The sequence below is a fragment of the Halyomorpha halys genome, unplaced genomic scaffold (genome assembly GCF_000696795.3).
Source record: "Halyomorpha halys isolate HHAL.00 unplaced genomic scaffold, Hhal_1.1 Scaffold215.1, whole genome shotgun sequence".
NCBI lineage: Eukaryota > Metazoa > Arthropoda > Insecta > Hemiptera > Pentatomidae > Halyomorpha > Halyomorpha halys.
In genome coordinates, this window is record NW_027107820.1 from 507,642 (window position 1) to 528,358 (window position 20,717).

Consider the following 20,717-nt stretch of genomic DNA (forward strand, 5'->3'; position numbering starts at 1 on the left):
TTTATGTTCCTCACACTTATGTTGATGTTATTAACATTATATAGGACATTACTTTACCCTAATTTTTAATATCATTCAGAAACCAGTATTTAATAATATGTAAAATAATGAGTAATCTACTAAAAACATTTTATTTTATCTGTGCATAGCTGATCCAGCAAGCTATGTGTAGGTGATGTATGTTGATAATATCTCTCAGCTTATTTGACTTTTCTGCTTTTAAATATATATTTTTATGATAAAATAAATTATTAATGTTTTTATTGTAGTTATAATATAAATAAAAATTAAAGGCAAAATTCCATTCCTTCTCTATTTCCTTTATTAACTGTTCAGTATCTGTGAGAGTAGAGCTCGTCTCACCTCAAACCACTTCTTCCTTTCATCTCAATCCACAACCACACGCTTTATCTGATATAACATATTTCCAAACGCTCAGACCAGTTTTTTAATTCAATCACTTTAAATGATTTGTAGCCTTTCTTCAGGTGCCATTTTAGGTTCAAAAATTACAGAGCATGTGTATATATGTGCTCTATCCTAATTTTCAAGAATGGATTCCTTTGATGATTTTATTCCAGAAACAAATTTTTTTTTTCAACTACTTTCTAAAGCAATCTTATTTCAGCAATATTGAGTCTGTTGATCACCTTATCAAGGGCATTTTAATTAATGTTGGGAAAAAAATAATTTTAATTATATTTACATTCCAATGAATGCAATTTGAAACCGCAGAAATTAAATTAAAACTTCAATTTGTAATTCCAACTGCTTGATGAGGCACTGTAATTATTATAATGGTCCGAAATTACTAATACTAGTTGAAGTAAAGTAATAGCAATTACATTGGACTTAAATTATTAAGTACTAATTTCAGTCAAATTTAATTGCTATTAATTATTACTCAAAGCTTACTTTAATTAGATAATGAGCACATATTAATCAAAACACTTGTCTAACTTCCACAAATAAGCATCTATTCTAAAGTAGTTGAAAGTTTTAAGAAATAAATTGTTAATTAATCAGTAAGTTGCAATATATGATTATCAACATTTGTATTGATTTTAAATTCTTGCCTACATAAAAGATTAAAATAATTTAAATAATACCCCTTTGCATGTCTGATTCAGATTTTTTCTCTTTATTTATTTTCACACTTTCTCAAAAAACATATATTATATAAAAATTTAAGTAATGACAATGTTGTCCCATATTGCCTGATGTCATTAAGAATGAAGAAAGGTAATAATGTATTCATGATAACAGAATCAGACAACTTTATACACACTTAATACTTTGCATTATAACTAAATTATGAATTTTACTTGCCTATTTGGAGTGTCAAAAACATGTAAAAAATAATGAATATTTTGTTACAATTTTTTTTTTTTTCAAAACCCCTATAATCCGAAATAACAGAAAATTAATAAATATATACATATAAGTATACAGATCTAATCTTTCTCCTTTTACTGTAGCAGGCCAACATTTTAAGGAGACTTTGTAGTTATGAGATGGGCTGAATTTGAGTTCATGGTGGTGAGTCAAAAGTGTTGGGGCACATTTGAGGGTTGTGGCACTATAACTAAAACTAGGGTTAAAAAAATGTGTCTGTTGCACTGGTTGTGATTTGTCAGTGGTGGCAATGTTGCCACCTGAGAGGAGCTGTAGAGGGTTTTAGTGTCTGGAACAATGGGTTGATGTTGGTCTTCAGCGAGTCGAAGAACTTGATGTGCCCTATTGTATAAACTGGAGCACAGTAGGTAAATCGAAGATCTTGTGAAGCTGTGGTGGTTTAGTCTTCCTCAGTGACGTAGAATAATATTACAATTTCAAATCATTTTAACAATTTCTCTCACTGAGACTGAAGATCGATCATATTGATTCTTAGCCAGATGAGTAATATTCCGTTCCAAATTTTATTGATTTTCAGCCCAAAATCCTCAACAAATTTCAAAATAAACTTATTTAAAACACATTTGAGGAATGTTCTGTAAATAGTTAACATATTTCCTGGTCATAGAAGTGATTTTATTGACAGATAAGAATTCTGCATCTAAAGTTATTTACTTTATCCCAAAACTAAATTTCTCTCCTGTCAAACAGGTGTTAAAAATCATTATTCGGAATAAAAATTTGATATTTATATGCGAGATTCCCTATATTAATTTTTTTTTTAATACTTTTCCAAAAGTGGATATTAAATTTTGATAAAATGCTGTTCATTTGTTTGTCTGTGAAGAATTAAAAGAAAAAAACAAACATCAAAGCTATAATAAATATAATAATTCAATGATACATTATTAAATGCTAAATTATAACCATTATTTATAATGTTTTAAATCAAAATATGAAAGGGAAAAAGAAGGGAAGGAAAAGAAAAAAAGAGAGAAAGGGGAAAGGATAGAAAATGAAAAAAAAATCATGAAAAAGAAAAAAAGTAAAAGGGGAAAAAGAAGGAAAAAAAGATAAAAGAACCAAAGAGATTAAACAAAGAAAAAAAAGTCATTTTCTTATATTATATATTACTAATGTTTATAATTATTATCGTATACCTGGTTAGGCTTATTTATTGTAAGATTAAAAATATTGTCTGATTAGACTTAAATAAGTATACTGTGTGGCAAGCAACCCAATGAAGTTGGGCAGTACAACTTTGTATTTTAATAAAGTTTTTCCTCCCTTATAGATGTTAAAAATGCAGGTCTGTAGCATTACCCTGACATTCCTGCCTCATACCTTGTTCTTCAAGAAAATTTTATTTTTCCCATAAAAATTCAAGTTTCTCTACCACAACTGAATGCTTCTCACCTTTCTCCACAATTTTCAGAATCAAGTATGTATTCTTCTTCAAGATATCTAGAGAATTGAGATAGCAGGAAATTATTGGCAAGCATAGCAATGACATTTCAATGAAAGATCTTAAGACTTTAAAAATAATGCTTCATTTCATGTTCTTTCTAACGTTATCCAACTTTCCAAAGCTAGTATAATTGTGGGGAAACATTGAGGTTGGGAGGTAAAAAACTATAGAAAAGTACCAACATCAACACAGATAGTTTTTTTAGTTCTGTCCTGCTTTTGCTATGGTAGGCTTAGGATTTTATTACATTAATTTTTTTTTTTATTAGGACTTAACTCATCCAACAGTGTTATTTGTTTGGAATGGTTTTTACTGTTCGCCAAAATTTTATTTGAAGTTTTGACGGTGATTATAAAAATGTAATAACTGGTAAAAAGTGCAATAAAATAATGGCAGCCCATTATGAAGTTCGGGTATATTATTTTATTTGGCTAAAAGGGCTTGACATGCAGCTACATGTATGGAATACTAGCTAGTGTTTGAATTAAAATTAGACAGCAGCTGTTGGCATTTGAATGTTAACATATAGAAAATATGTGAAAACACACATATATATATATCTTTTTTTTTGCTTTAGGAGTGGCACAGTTACAAAAAGAAAAGTTTTAAATTGTATGTAATCTAAAGAGTACTGTAGACTGGGTTTATCTTCCGAGGTCGATTTGTTGACTGTCCTGAAGATATTAGAGGTGTTAAAAAGTAACACCAGACTACTGTATGGAACATGTTGTATCACCAGATGTGCTACTATTAAAGCGAAGAATTGATATGTAAAGTCAAAGTTTGCATTGGTTTTCCCTTCCCTGGTATTTAAAGGAAATGAAAAGTCTACTTATAGTGGAGATAGGCGATAAGACGCCATGTCTTTTATAACTTATAAATTCAAAGCAGTATTTAAATTAAAAAATCAGAATCAGAAGTGAACTGTTGTGCTAAATAAGGTTCTCTTCTCTATTTTGGAAATGATTTAGGGTAAAAAAATCAATGTACAAGATAGAAAAACTAGAAAGTACTTGTGTTGCTAATATCTAATGTTTTTAGACATCTAAATTTCAATTTTCTTCGAAATTAGACTAAAATCGTAAATTTGGGTTAATGGAAACCTGAAAAATGAAGCAAAGTTTTTGAAATTTATTATGAGAAATTTTATTTTATTTAATTATAATTTATAATTTGTGCTATAAATTATGAGAATAAATTAAGTTATTTTATTTTAGCGAGTATTTCTGAAAATTATTTATTGCTATTCGTTGAGATTTCTTTGACTGCAATGATTGTCCAACCAAGCCATGTTTTCCTACAGATCGCTAAGAGAAATTTTTGTTTTTATAAAAAAAAAAAAGTCCAGTTTTCTCTGAAAATCCTTAAAAACATCATATCTCGACAACGGGTTTAGATGAGGAGATGAAGTGGATGACATTGAACTAGTCAGAATATTTTTTTGTTTTCTTAGAGAAAATTAAAGCTCTGTTTTGGTAAAGCATTTGTTCGACGAAATAATCAGTGTTCCAACTATTCTATGTTTAGGAAATGACATCATAGTACATTGACTTTAATTTAATAATAGACTATATATTTTAGATATAGTTAATTATTGTATGTCTTGGTATTATGAAGCTTTCTTAAAAAATTTAAATATTGTATATAATCAAGTTATTGCTGGGAACCAGACTAACTGAGCAAGCGCAGTATTTCTCAGATCACGTCAACCGAAGCAGGAGGGATGGTTTTAAGCTGGTCTTTTTGCTTTCTTTTGTTCCTGCTTATGCATGGTAAGTTTAGCTAATATTTCTAACAATTAAAAAAAAATCCAAAGTGATTATTTTGATGACGAATTTTCCTGGTTTATTAGAAGTGATTATTTCTTCTTCCCAATACCTCATAATGTTAAATACCGTCTTTTATTCTACAAATGTACTGATTGTCTTTGAATTGTATTAATAATCACTCGTAAATCAAAATAAATTATAATATATTAACATAAGAAGTTGATACATTAACCTCTCAAAGTTATTTTGAAAACTTAAAATTGTGCAGCCAAAATTTATTCAATTTATTTCAAAACTCAAATGATCTTTTGTTATATAGTTTTTACAGATCAATATTCTATTTAAATATTTCTTTATGTACATTAGATGCTTTTAAATCAAAATGCATTTTTTCTATTTCACGCTAAATTCATTTTTATCCTGATAAAAGCTAATATCCCACTAACAAAATAAATGTAGCAATAAAAAAACACACCAAAGGTCTGTAAATCATTGAAAAGAACCACTGTGATTAAAAAAATATGAAACTAAAATTCTTGCCAAAAATAATCATCAGAATGAAATGATTTTGATCTGAAGCTCATATACATGAGTTTTGAGATAAGGCAACTTAAACGTATTTCATTTTTCATTCTTCCAGTTTTACTACTATGTCTTTACTGTGAAAGTAAACATTTCCAGACGGCTCCAGCTTGATCATGGAGCGGCTTGAAATACCACCGTTGGCCAAGTTGTTCCAGCCGCTGAAAATCGCTTGCAGATTCCGCCTGGGCACACTTCGTCTTGAATCTGTCAAGTGGTATAAAGATGACGATGAATTCTTTAGATTTACGCCGTCCGAACAACCTCATAACAGGAAGTTTAACATCACCGGAATTGAAATCGACGTGAGTTGGAAATCTACAACTTTTGAAGACATTTTATCGTTTTTCATTAGTATATTTGTAATTAAATTGAAAATTTAATATATTTTCTAAACTTTTCATATTCCTTTTTTTTCAAACTGGCATCAAGGATTATCTTCGAATTCAGTACACTGTTAAAGAAGTTGTATTGCCACAAATTTAAACTAATATTTTATTTGGATTTTTTTATTTTAATTAATATTTTTCATTTTATTTGGCTCAATTCTCTAAAGAGAGAATAACATAGGCACAATTAGTTTCAAATGCTTAATAGATAATAGTCAAATATATCTTCATTTAATTTTTTTGTTATATATATATAGATGGAGAAATCAGACATGCATGTGGCCAGCTTATTGAACGTTTCTGTTTCATCAGCTGGTGTATACAGATGTGAAGTTTCTTCTGATAGCCCAGCTTTCGAAACTGTACAGGAATCTAGGAGAATGGACGTTTACTGTGATTATGTCATTACCTATTTAATTAGTGATTAAAAATTAGTTTCATCATTAAATTAATCAAATGCTATTTTATAAATTTTCTTAAAATTTATCCTAGTCATCACTTGCTACCGCAATCATGAATATATAAATAAGTATGTAAATTTCGATCATTATTTCCTCTTATGATCATTAATATCAAGTTAATTATTTCCAATTTACTTGCGTTTTTAAAAAATCTACCTAAATTAAACAAACATAGCAATGAATTTTGATTAAAAAGTTTTATCATCAATGTTGAGCTTTGAAACATTTTTTTTGATTAGTTTTTCTATTTTTGGCTACTGAACTATTATAACAAAACTACTCTTAATTAATTAATAATGATCCAGAAATATTTTTCAGTTTATAAGTTTTGGAAAAAAAAAATATATATATGTTTTAGCCATTTTTGCGATTATCTTATTTATTTTAAGGAATGTGTTTTTAAATTAATGGTATTGGACTCAGAGAACCCCAAAACGGATGAAATAACGAAACCATGAGAAGGGATTAGTTTTGGCCATTATTCAATAATAAGTTCAAAATATAATATTGTTTTCTAAGATAGCTTCACTTTTATTTCGAAATCGATGGAAAATGGACCGCTGGTGTTTATTAGAAGATTAATGCACATCGAACAGGCTTAGAGCCCTGCGTGCACGGTACTAAGTAAATCATGTCAGCTGTCTTATTTAGGGGCCTAGATCCATTAGTTCACCTTTGGTCAGCCAGTTAATAGTAATAAAAAATACATTAAGTAATTTTCTGTTATGTATTCTGTGATAGTTTATCGATCAAAGGTAGCTATTCAACGCTCCCCTCCTCTTCCCCCAACTAAAATAAATTCATTTATAAAAATAGATAATTGGGTTTAGTGAAACGATCTTTTTTCTTAAAAAGTATTTTTTTTCTTCAGAACTAATTCTCATACCCTACTTTAATCCTCAATGAATGAATTAATTCGCCATACTCTACTTTAAATGATGTTTAATTAGGTATTTGTTCAGTATGGTATACAGATATGGTGCTCCAAATATAAAGTAAATTATTTTTTAACATTTTGATTCCTCCTAATTATACTTGGCAGACTCATTAATTTTGACTGCTAACTATGCATTGTTTTCATCAATGTAATAAAATATTGGGGTGAAATAACTCACTCTTTTCTTCCGCTGTGCTCTTGGACTTTGCCTTCACTCGCCTAAGGATCAAAAAAGTGGCCGATACGTATTCGTCCTTAAACATTCATTTGCTATCAGAATAGGTAAACAAAAAAAAAATAAAAAATACATTTGCACAAAGTATTGGTATTTGGTTTTGGTATTGGTATCTGGGGAGAGAGGGGAGTTAGTCCGGCAAGTGGGCCTCCCAGTGGTCCTTTTTGCTAACCCTTGGCGACTACTTTGAAGTCACAACCGCGTAATAACTAAGTTGGGGTGTGTCAAGATTCATTTCTCGGGACCACAAAGAAATGAATATTAACTACCTCAGGTCGAAATAGAACTCAAAACGTTCCGAATCGAGGACTCTAGGCAAACAATTTATAATTTAAAATTTAAATTATTAAATTTTAAAAAAATAATGATAGATTTAAAATATATATTCGGTTAAATATAGATTAAAAATATCTAAATGCTACAAATATTTTAAAGAATTGTTGTTCGGGAAGTTAATTTATTTTCATAAAAATGTATTCTTTTTTGTTTTTACAAAATATATTTCAATAAATGAATGAGCCATATAAAATTAAGGAGAGTATGTTTCAGACCAACCCGATAGAAAACCAAGAGTAGTCATCAACAAGTCAGAAATTCTGCCAAATGAAGATATTGTCGTTCAATGCGTTACTGACAAATCGTTTCCAGTCCAAAAAATATTCTGGTTCTTAAATGGGATTCAAGTTAGTTTTTAAAATTTTATAATTTTTTTTTTTTTTCTAGTACTATGAAAAGTTTTACTTTCAACATTTTTAGAATTGGGAATCTAACTAACAACTATTACAATTTACAAACTATCTAATAATTTTACTTGATATTCAATTATGTCAATTAAATTTAATTGCCTTGATTTTTTATCCTCAGTTCACACATCATAGCCTCCTCATTTTTTTCTTTTTCCTCGTTCACATTACTATACACTTTTTGTCATGTATTTGCTAGTCTGATTAATAAAATATTATTAGGGGAAGGCTATTCTATGTGTGTGTGTGCTTTCATATCACATGACGTAAGCTTACCAAGGATTTCTGTTCTATTTATTTTGCTACGACTCTCCTAGTTTGTTTTGTTAATTTATAGATTTTATTTTCTTATATTATATTATTGTTTTTAATATATCTACTACTACTACTTACTACACTTGTTAATTAGATCTTTGAGAATGAGTTAGGAAACCTTGAAATGTTAAAAGGAGAAATATAGAGATAAATAAAGGAAAAACAAATACAAAGAAATAATTCATAGTCTTAGTATATATGTAACTACTATTATTTTGTTTAAGTATTATTTAATATATTGTAGAATAATATTTTTATTAATTTGATTTTTTTTTGGTCGAAATCGTTATAATACTTCTATTAATCTAATCAAAAGAGTATACATTGTCTATGTTGAGTGTAAAGTTTACAAAAACAAAACATCGAAAGCCAAACAACAATGCTACTGGTATATTGTCGTTCAAACATGTTTATTTATTATCAAAGCAATTTTTCAATGTAATCGAGGTACTTTTTTATGATTAATTTTATAAAATCTAAAATATCTTTTTCATTCAGTCAGTTAGAGTTTTTTCTTTAATTAATAAGAGTGGCCTAGGGGCTGGAATTCTCGCGCGTTTCTGAATCAGAGCCTGTTCTCTTTATTCAGTCTACTACCTTACGCCACTCAACCTTCAACGACCTAAAGGCTGCCTCATCAAGTGGTTGTAGACGATTTGTGGCGTTTGAAGGACCTATGCTATAGTAAACACAAAAAACTTGGTGATCAATGTTATACCACGTCAAGTTTACTTTTTTACATTATAATTCATAGAAATGAGATAGACACATAAAACAAGAACGAAAATGTTGCAAAATAGATTTGGGATGAGAATATTATTCACTTAAGCCGACAGGAAACGCAGTCGTCGCACACCTGAGGAGGTTAAAACGAAGTTTTCCTAATAGCTGTTATCAGCTGTGCACAATAAAGCGCGTTACTCTCCAGTGTTGCCACAGAAACTATGATGGATGTCCGCATTGTACTCTACAAGTAACTCGTGCAAGAATAAGACTAAGTTGGGGTCGCTGAGGCAAGAATTGAGGCCTAAATGATTTGAATAAAAAAAACAAAACATGATTTACGATCGTTACCCCGGAAGATCAAAGTAACCCCGGTTTACGGTATTTTAGGAATAGCAGGGTGGCTCAGGTACTAAGGCATTGTATAGAAAATTATTGTACTGTAGCCGTGAGTAAGCCCTATGAGTTCGAGAGTCACTCAGCTTCTATAAAGTGGGTACCCTTCATTGGAGAAAATATAGTGGTTGAGCGTGATTATGAGCAAATTACCTCCTTGAATAACCATAGTTCAACAAACGGTACTTCCTTACAAAGTACTGAAACACTGACCCTTCATGGGTTATAGCGATGCAGATTTTCATTTTTATTGTACTAATAGAGTTCATATACTTCCTATCAAGCAAATAAAAATTGAATCAAGGTAATTAGGAATATATTATGAACGTGGACAAAATTGTTTATCTCTGACTAATTCCACATTGGAAGTAATATAGTTTTGTTTATTCAAATGTTCCATTGTCTTGAATTGTAAAGTGTCTTTATAAAGGGGAACTTTTAGGATCATAAGCAAATAATAATATACATCATTTTTGCAGTAAACGTGAAGAAATTAATTTAAAATGAGTATTTGACGATAGATTTAATAATTACTTTTATAAGAATTCTGCGTATTCACATCAACCTAATGGTACCCATTAGAAATTATCCCCCATTCGGTTTGATAGGTAATAAATAAGCCCACTAATTGACGCCTTTTAGTATCTATAAGTTCTATTTGATTTCAGACAGACCAGAAGGTTTGTTCTTGTTCATTTAAAGGAATCAGTTTTTGTTGCTGTATTTTTTAGATGAACGAAAAGTGCATCAAGAAGGAATACATTACAAGAGACGAAAGCGGACTTCTCACTAAACACTCGTTGCTTCGAGTACGAGCGAGAGGAGGACCAGGTCCAATCCTGGTGAGCTGTGTAGGATCCCAAGGGCAGGACTTTCTCCCTCAGAGGACCCAGGTCGAGCTGACGCTAGGGAAATACGTTGACTATGATCCAATGGCACAGAGGGGCTCTGGTGAGATATCTGTTCTCATAGTTCTAGAATATAATAGCACTTTTTGTGTAATCTGAAACTTGGTTGAGTAGTAATATAGAGTTGGGCTGAATACTTTTAAAAGCCCTGTATCGATTATGCACGATGTAAGTATAATTCAATTCTCAATCCACCCTAACTCAGTTCTCACCACGTATGCTAATGACGCATATCCCAATTCAAACTCTACACGCCTATCACACAACCTGACCCTTGAAGAATGGTGCAAACATTGGACATTAAAATAAATTCCATAAATATCTAGATTACAATTTGGAAAGGGGGAACAGAACATAAATATATATAGAATTACTAGAATGTACATTGTCATCTAAGACTGATACTGAAAAATAGTTTCATAAAGTAATTAAAAGATATCTTGGTTTTAGTGTATCCAATTATTGTGGCTACTCCTTAATTCAAATTTTACATTGGTAAGCATCTGACTCAATATTTATAAATTTTGTTGTTATTCAACATTACCATTTAACATTTTTTTTTAAAAATAACTTTATTGAAATTGACAACTGTATATTATAATACGTTTAGTAAATCTGATCTCGGTTAAATTGGAGTGTTACAGGCGTCTAGAGCAACTACCCACTGGTAGCACTCTAATGACATTTTACACTGGTCTTGTGGCCATCTTCTTTTCAGACGCCTCCGAAGATTGTCAGGAATAGAAGAGGATCCAAGGTTAGAAACTAGGGGGTTTGAGTGGTAAGGGAGTTTATAATGGAAGGAGTGATATCTGGTTCGGGCTAGATCGGGTTACATAGGAAACACTAAGATCTTCATGTATGATTTTATTTGTGACAAAGTAAGGAGCATTGAGGATTTTACGAAGGATTTTGGATTATAAGGATTGAATACGAGAGGAATTCGAAGGTTTAGTAGAGCCCCAAAGCTCAACGCCGTATGCCCTGATTGGCCTTATTACAGTCATGTAGATCAGTCTTTTGTGGTGTGTTGGAAGTTTAGAACGTTTGTCTAGTAAGTGCTGTAATAGTCGAAATCGACGTGCAGTTTCCTGTCTTTTCAATCTGTAAAAGTGTGAGAAAGTATGTAGGAGGTAGGAATTTACGGAGTTAGTAAAGCAGTCCCGGGTGCCAGACTCGATCAAAAGCACCATTTAACAATAACTATTTGTGTTTGCAATAAATCAGGAGTTATGTATTTTAGAAAACTGATTTACTTCAAAATAATTTATTTGTCGTAACGAAGCTGATCAGATTCTAAATAAAATTCATACTGGTCTGTTTGGGTTTCATAGAATATATGAGACGTGAATATAAAAAATAATAAATCTAAATTTCAAAATATTTCAGGAAACTTCAAAATATGCATTATTCAGGGATTATTCCCTTTCTAAATTAAACCAAACTTAAATCCACAAAATTATAATGTATTTAAAATGTTTTGAGGGCTTAAGCTTGAGTTTCTTGTGATTATTCCATTATTATTGATATTTTGGTTACCTGAAAAATTTTCAAATCTGTACTTATTCACTTTTTTATCTCTACCCCTCATTTAATGAATAGTTGTTATGTGAATTACTTTAATATTACCAATAGCGCTCTAATAATTTATTTTTTATTTTTTTCAGCAAACTATACTTCTGATGACTTTAAAAGCTACATCAGTTTGGGCTTATTCATGCAATTATTGCTGTCATATTGTAATTAAAATCGTTTCTGGTCTATAAAAATGCTATAAAAAATTCATACACGTAAAGAGTACACACTTTATAATAAGCAAGCTAAATAATATATTAAAATTTTGAATAATAATGTAGACGTTTTAGTTTTAATACAAAATTATTATTCATTCATGTAAGTTATTAAGTTGATTAAATATTATAATTGAATAATTGTATTATGTGCATTATAAAGTTTTATTTTCACCCATTAAGATTCCCCTATTCAGCAAAGAAACCGAAAAGGTAATGTTTATAAAATTTTAATTTTATTTAAAATTTGTTTTAAAATTATGATGGATTATTTGAGATTTACTCTAATTCAGAGGGAGTAGAATTTATTGTTTTATTTTCAGTTTTAGTAATACTATTACCTATTGGACGATAAATGTAAATCAATATCTTTTGTAATGAAAATACTTCATAATAAAGATGAAGAAGAATAGTCAAAGTAATAAAGAAGTATAAGTCATAGTAACCATCGTGACATAACCACGATATTTTAAAATTAGACTAAATATTTTTATATTAATATAAGCAATACAATAATAGTCCTCGCTTTAAATCAACAATCAAGTATTTCTCACCTGGAAAAGTTTCCTCAATCCTATTTCGATCAGCTGCGTGTAATATTATCTAGATGGTTAAAGAAAAATGGCTCATAGATACTAAAATGAAGATTTTTTAATTAAGATATTGGCAAAACATTATTGAAAAAATAAATGAGTGTGTACAAATCGTCGTCACCACTTTTACGTAACAATCATGAGAACTATCTATGTGTAATTTTTAATTAATCAGAGCATTTCTTGCAAGATAATGTCTTATAAACACAAATCTAGGAGTAAGTGAAGTAATAATATGTTTATAAAAAATATGTTTATATTCATAATTTCACAATTATTACAAGCAATTTATCTAATTCATATTTTAAAAACCCATCGTACCACAGAAAATGTATATCTTCTGCAAAATTTATAAAAGATAATGCTTTAGTGTTCAATAACAGTTATTGAGTAAGAAATGATGTGTGTGCCATCATTTCTTACTCTATAACTGATAAAATCTAAATTCAATTATAAATCAATCGTGTGTCTTAAAACTTATAAACTATATCACAAAAACATTTGGTAAGGTAAAATAATATCCATTTTTTTTGCTCAGACTTTTCATCTCAACTTTAACTATAGCCTTGTACTCAACAGTTTTGTTTGTAATATTTAAAAAAAATAGATCAGTGTCGTCAATTCGGTTAGTCACACATGGAATTTCGTGCTTTCCTTTTGTTCCAACTAATCGCTGATTCGACAATTCCACTTGATCTGAAAATCAATATATAAAATTATTAATCATTAGAAGAGAATGGATAATCAATGCACATAAAAGTCCTGTGAATAAAAGGTTTTCCGAATAAAATAAATTTTCACAGCGATTCTATATTTTTTTTTAGGTTAAATTCGAATTTCAGGTTTGCTATCCGTAACGCAGTAGGCAAAACGATAGATTTAGCGAAACAAAATTATTTGTTAACCATTTTTATGTATTTGACGTTGATTCCGAAAAAAAAGTTTTATAATCAAGAACTACGGTTATTTGAAATATAGTATTAATTTTTTGCTAGTACTGACCAATCCATTAATATTTTTTTTTAAAGCAGTATAATGGAGTTTACTAAATAACTTGTAGCTGAACTTTTTTAAGGAAGGAATGAATAGTCATAGTTTCTTTATTAATCTCGAAATAAAAAAAAAAAAAATATTTTATTGCATATAACAGGAAATGTATTGCAGTGAACATAAAAAATATATCAGTTATACAATCTATTTACAAAGCTAAAGACTCATGAAATGTATACTTTCGAATATCTTTTATCGGTGCTTTGTGTAAGTAATTCTTTATCTCTTTGACCTATATTCCTAAATGATGTTTCTGTATATTTCATGATTCATGGGATTTTTATGTTAGAGAGTGCGCTTCTTTTCATTTCATCAATTTTTATATCTTTTTATAATTGATTCTATCTTAAACGTAACCTTTACTAAAATGGAGTAACTGATGAAATAAAATACCATAAGCAATAGAAAAGACTATGTTACGAACAAATGGAGTATTGAATATATACAGGTCAGAAACTTGTTTCGTCCAGTTAGATCTGTCATTTGAAAACAAACAACACAATTTGTCTTTTAGGTGTGTAGCCGGTATAGAACCGTTCTGTAGACTGGAAAGATGGCGAATCTGATATTCGGATTAATGTCAGGGTTTATTTTTTGGGGCCCCCGCCATTTTAATATTGACTGACCTGAGTGAGAATCAAACCCACAACCTTCTAATTCAAACATTCAGGAACCCTTGCCCTAACATTCTCAGCTACAGATCGTCTGGCTTAAAGGATCCTTGAGAAAAAAAATTATACTTTTTTCCTAAAAATACCCATTTTGAACCTTTAGTTTCATGACTATTTTTAGAGGATGCAGGTTTGCCGAAGAGTAAATGTCATTTACATAATAATTTGTGTAAAAATAAAAATTTCAATATTTCAGAAAATGACTTTTTTGGTATAAGTCCACCGTTAAATAAGGTCAATTTGTGAGGAACATCAACATTTATTTCATTTGTGAAATTAACATTGACTGGTCCAGAAAGGATTCAAACTCACAATGTTATGAACCAAAAACTGTGGGACCCTCACCTAAATGTCTTAGGTCACCGGGTCCTCTTAATGACTTTGTTTATTTATTTTATTATAAATGCTTTTTGTTTTTCCTGCTTTAATTCTTTATAGATGTTTATATTTGAAAAATGTATAGTTTTCTAGATATAAACAAATAACATAAAAAGATCCAAAATTTTATTGTTTTTTTCTTCAGTATTTTATTCCGGCGATTAACGCTGTGGCAAATCTGCAATTCGTAGTCAGCATTCCAAAACAATTTTAGAATCGTTGAGAAAGATACGGCCATGATTTTTTCTTTCCTGAATCTTTTTTGAATCTCAGATGACTGGACTATAATGCCTTTACAGAGGGCAGATAAAAGCTTTACAATACATATTCACGAGTAACATGTATTTGGAACTATTACTTCTTTTTATGAATGAAATGATAACCTAACACTAAAAAATAAATAATTTTTGTTCAACTATTTGCATTGCCGAAGAAGTTCACTTTCAATCTTTTGTTTTTCTATAGTTTGAACAAAAACCAGATATTTTATTAGTTGTTTCGGTAATTTATGCAATACCAATCAATTTGCAAAGTATGCTTTGTAGAATGTTCATAAAAAAAATAATTATTTTAATTACAACAGTTGTGTTGAAAATATTTATAATAATGTTATACTGCAGGAAAATTATTAGGAACGATTTGAGAACGATAGCTAGGCCGTTTCCCATTGAACTATCTCAACTAACTAACTCAACTATCTCATATAGGCGATGAGGAAATTATTGAAGATTATCTTTCTTAGTGTGAAACTCTCTTAGACCGCAGCACATATATGTGACGATAATTAATCTAAAGATATTAATTATAAATATATATTATTTATAATAAATTCCCCAAATAAATGGGTATTTATAATAAATAATATACTTTATCAGTAGCGTCAAATTTCTTAAAAACTTTTTAAGTAGCCAAAATAGTCACAAAAGATGCACAATGGCTGTGTTGATGGGTAAATAAATCAGATGTTGAATTTCATCCTGACCACACTACCTCCTAATATAAGCGTTGGTCAAGTACTTTATGTTGACAGTTATTTCAGATCTTCCCTTTAAAAAAAGGCTCTTTATCAGAATTCTAAAGAAATTTTTATAACCAACAATAATCATAAAATTATGAAGAATGACTATTAATTTAAAAATTGATAATGAGGTGTAGATAGTTGACCGTAGATTAATGGTTGGAGAAGTTTTTCGGGGGTGTGGCCAGCAAAGAACAACATAAATAAACAAAACCATATTTATTTATTTTATGCTGACGTTTCGACCTGAGTTTCAGGTCTTCATCAGGGCTATAGAACAAAAGAGATAACAACAACATTACAATTGTATGTTACTCTAAATGTTGTTGTTATCTCTTTTGTTCTATAGCCCTGATGAAGACTTGAAACTCAGGTCGAAACGTCGGCATAAAATAAATAAATATGGTTTTGTTTATTTATGTTGTTCTTTGCTGACCGCACCCCCGACAAACTTCTCCAAGTAATTTAAAAATTAATTACCTAATAAAATCCACTGCTACGCCGTTGGCTTTGGCATCCCACTCTCCACGAAACCAGTTAGTGATATCCTTGTTGGTGTTATCAGCTAGTACTCGTAACCCATTTAGTTTGTCCATCAATACATCCCAAAAGTCAGGTGTCAACTCAGCCATGGCGGTCCAGAACATATGTCGAGTTCTCAAATTTCTGAAAAAATATAGTACCAAAAATGGTGTAAGGGTTATGAAAATCATAGACTGATTATAAATCTTACTTGTTAATTCTTACACATTATCATAGCTATAGTGAAACTTATTAATCAATACTCGTTTTACAATTGACTTTAAGCACGTGCCAACGTGACTGATTTCACTTCAGTGCGCTCGCATTTGAATGCTCTACAGTGTGTGGGCTAGGACATGTGATCATACGATTCTCCACGGATGGCTGTACGATTTCAATTACATCACCAAAGAAAGTGTTTCTTATCGGAGGTGACCTGAATATAATTCAAATCAAAACGAAATCAATTTTTCACACTGCATGAAAAGTGCTTGTTCTCTAGTTGCAACCACGTCTTTAGAGATAGGAGATACTGCTATCATTAAAAATAATCCTTGAACAGTAATATAAAAGTTGATATATTATTGCCAGATTTTGATGATGGGGTGTAAAATTTTATTGTACTCAAAAACCAGTGGAAAATTGGACATAGTGTGTGGTTGATTTGGAGATAACAGGTAAGGTCAGGTTACTGACGAATGTTCCTAGAATCGGTGACTTATGTAATTCAAGATCCATACATTCAAATAATATATTTAAAAAATCCATTAAACATACCTACTTCAAAATTTACTTGTGTTTGAAACCTAAGCGCCAAAAAATATATGTGAATAATCACTACTGATCTATCACAAATTATATCACTTTCGTATTTTATTTTAGAAATAAACTAAAATCAGAGCCTAAATCTAAATTAAAACATTTCTAAGGACTTTAAAAAGTCCCTTCTTTATTAAGTTCCATCACCTTATGAATATTATTATTTTTTTCGCTAACCATAGGATTAACAATGGTTATGTTAGAGATGTAACCATCAACCAAATATTTATATTTTTATTACTATCTATTAGTATAGCCATTGCGTGCCTAATCACCTGCTGTGCTTCTAATGATAATCCATAATATGTGTTGCTCCATGTACTCTTAAACTATGTTCAAACTGAGCACTTTCTCTTCATTGTATGCCTCACGTTTCCAGTGCATCTTGTTGGTAGTTTTAAGGAAACGAAACAGTTTGAAAAAAGAAAGAGATGTATGCTTCAAGATTTTCCAAAAGTTTTTCTCCACGAAATCCTTTTAGGTCTAAAAACATTTTGCACCACTCTTGCTAGGCTGAAAAAAATTGCAGCACTCTTGTTAAAATATAAACATGTCGCCACAATTATTTTCAGAATAATGTTGAGTATGTAATCTATTTATCTACGGATAAATAGATGTACTATGTTGCTGTATGCGTACTGTGTACGATATGCTCTATGAGGGCCCAATGCCGGTGATTACTCTTCGACAACACAATGTTGTCACAATAGAAAGCTTGAGTGAACCACGGAAAAGGAGGTTGGGTCACCTTGAGCAATTAAAACTGCCTGATATGCCATCACATGCCATGGACCTGGAGTGGGGGGGCACTCATAATGCAATCCTATGGAAACCTTTACAAACCAGGTGAGGCGTACATTTTTTTTGTGTGTGTAAACGGTGGTTCTTTCTACTTTTTTATTATTTTCTGTTATAATATGTAATATCTACATTTTGTCCTAGGTTGTAACAGGAGTCACTGTGTTTTACTTTGTCTTTGTAAATGAAGGAATAATTGTTTTACTTTTATTAATGTTACTTTACATTTTTGTAATTTTGTTCTCTAGCTACACGATAATTTCTGATTTAGTTCGAGCTTGCTTTGTATTTTTATTAGTTTACGAGATGTGTTCGTAAACTGGTAGGGGGGAGTTAAGGTACAAGGGTACTTATTATCTCCCCTAATACCTATTGACCTATGTAAACACTGCATAAATATATATATAGAGGATTAAAAAGAGAAATAAAGTAGTCTTTAAGCTGATCTTGTGTGAGTCATTTCACGGTCCTTTTTCCCTTTTTCTTTAAGTTCTGCTTGTGACGGAGCTTAACTTTATATATATATATATAGTTACAGCCGTCAGGTGATCGACTAGATCAGCCGATTGAGATGTATATATAGAGGTACTGGACCAAATAAAATCAGTCTTTGTGTTTACTTCAATCGTTTCATTTCGCACTCCTCTTTCTCCTATTATTTTTAGTTTTCACTTTAGTAAAAGATAACTGGTGCCGAAACCCGAGAACTTTAGTTACCGGAGTAATTTTCAGTCTAAAAGAAAACTTTTTTTTTCATTCTTCTATTTGAATTATGGTCAGTAACGGAATCGTGAGAGCAGCAGTTCTGAACCTGAAGGGTCTGAACAAAAACAACCAACCTCAAGCTGCATTCAACCAACCTTTATCTGCAGGGAACCCACCTCTGGAAGAGATTCAGCTAGTACCAGAAGTCTTTTTAGCGCAAGCTCATGCCACGACTCTAGAATGGATTAAGGTCAGTACGGCAACCGTCCAGGACCAAAGAAAGGCGGTATCGGACCTAGAAACATTTACCGGAGTGACAGGAGAATTAAATCATTTTTTAAAAGGGGAAGATCGCCTAATGGGGCGAATAGAAGCTAAGATGAGAATCTACTGGACAGCGGAACACTGGAAAGCAGCGGTGGTCTGCTAAGTAAAAAGAAGTATCTTAAACCAGATTCAGGCTGATGAAGAGACCCCCCCGGAGGGTAATCAAAGAAAGATTTAAGAATGCATTCGGAGGAGGACAGTGGACCCCAGAGGAAACCATATTCATGATGATCAGAAAAACGAAAAAACCGAGACAGTCGAGTGGACAGTATGAACAATGGTCGGCGGGAGGACCGAAAATGTAGGGGGCATAAGTTTTTTTTTTGTTTCACTCTTATATTTATTGTAAATAGTTGCTTTATTGATTTTTTTTAGGTCCGTCTATTGTGCAAGATAAGTTCACGAGGACTGTTCGTCTATTGTTAACTGTCTATAGGTTATTGTAAATAGTTTTTTTAAAATTGTTTTCATACATATATGTTATTGTATTGTGCTATATAAGTTTATGAAGACTGTTCGTAAACTGGTGGGGCCTGAGTGAGATGTTAGCTGATAAAGGCAGTCAGGTGATCGATTAGATCAATTGATTGAGATGTTTATATAGAGGTACTGAACCAAATAAAATCAGTCTAACTTTATATATATATATAAAAGTTACGGACTGTCGGGACAGGTCCATATCAGCTGATCGAGAACAGGTGATCTATTGTATATATATATACGGACAGGCTTCGTAAATAGATCAGTCTTTGAGAGCACTTCAAGCGTTTCATTTCACACTCCTCTTTCTCCTATTCTTTTTAGTCTCACTTCAGTAAAAGATAACTTTTATATATATATACTTTCTTAATTATTTACCAGTTTATCGCTTTCTTACCCAAAGTGAAGAATTAAAAAACATACGTACATAAGATCATGAAACATTTTAAAATGACTCATACCTAGAAAAAATATTTCTGAAATAGCCGAATAAATCCTGTATGGACCTCTTGTTGCCCCAAAACTGCCGGACCGGCAACCACAATTCGCCTGCTTTTTCTGCAACAATACTCTTATCGTTATATGCAGCGATTATCCTTTTGTCCATTCTCCACAGTTGACCCAGCGTCACACTCCATTCTAGATGAGGGGGTGCCAGGTGTTCACCTACCTCACTTCTGACGAAATCAATAAGTTTGTAATGTGTACTTCTGTTGAAGCCTTGAAATGAAAATAGTAAAATAATCAGATTTGTTTTAAAAGGCATCAAGATAATATGTACATCGATTAAAAGTTTATTTATCATATAACATCCTTATTTCCAGGATCCAGTGAAATAATTGAATAATATTTATGCAAAAATTTATTAACACGTTAAATTCCATGCGATTTCTGAAGGAAACCCTCGTTAGAACAAGAGCGCTGCTTATTAATGGGGTTAGCAACAGAAAGCGCAGTTCTTACAGATTGAAATTTACTCAAACATTATATTAACAGGTTTTGAAGTATATTTTGTCTTTTTTAATGTTCCACGAAAAAGATATTCCGTCTAAAAGTATCGCAACAACTTCTAAACAATAACGACACGAACTGTAAAAAATACTTAGAAAATCTCTGCAGTGCGAAAATATTGTAAATCATATAACCAAAATATGTGGTATAATATAATAGAGCAATGACTAGAAATATAACTAAACGAGTCATCACATTTTTATTATCGTTTTTCAATAAAACCAATCACTATAA

At 30.9% G+C, this 20,717-nt stretch overlaps 2 protein-coding genes across 4 annotated transcripts in view; one reads left to right on the forward strand and one right to left on the reverse strand.

The window, feature by feature from the left end:
• The first annotated feature begins 4,529 nt into the window (after positions 1-4,529).
• On the forward strand, positions 4,530-12,169 carry LOC106679714 (uncharacterized). 2 transcript variants are annotated; one of them, XM_014419026.3, is made up of 6 exons: positions 4,530-4,635; positions 5,314-5,519; positions 5,861-5,996; positions 7,786-7,919; positions 10,145-10,364; positions 11,989-12,169. In XM_014419026.3, exons 1-6 carry the CDS (start codon positions 4,587-4,589, stop codon positions 12,066-12,068), a joined length of 825 nt encoding a protein of 274 aa, XP_014274512.2. In that variant the 5' UTR covers positions 4,530-4,586; the 3' UTR covers positions 12,069-12,169. The 2 variants fall into 2 exon arrangements, with proteins under 2 accessions (XP_014274512.2, XP_066902268.1); XM_067046167.1 differs by lacking the exon at positions 7,786-7,919 and having other exon boundaries at positions 5,861-6,004.
• Positions 12,170-12,942: 773 nt separating this feature from the next.
• LOC106679713 (PI-PLC X domain-containing protein 1) overlaps positions 12,943-20,717 on the reverse strand; it is a 29,126-nt gene continuing 21,351 nt past the window's right edge. The window contains exons 6-8 of one of the 2 annotated variants that reach the window (XM_014419023.3): positions 19,934-20,192; positions 16,302-16,487; positions 12,943-13,400 (exon numbers count right to left, since the gene is read on the reverse strand). In XM_014419023.3, the coding sequence (XP_014274509.2) occupies positions 13,331-13,400; positions 16,302-16,487; positions 19,934-20,192 (515 nt within the window). In that variant the 3' untranslated portion in view covers positions 12,943-13,330. Of the gene's footprint in view, positions 13,401-16,301; positions 16,488-17,437; positions 17,676-19,933; positions 20,193-20,717 lie in introns of those variants that run through there. The other variant, XM_024359291.2, reaches the window with a different exon arrangement.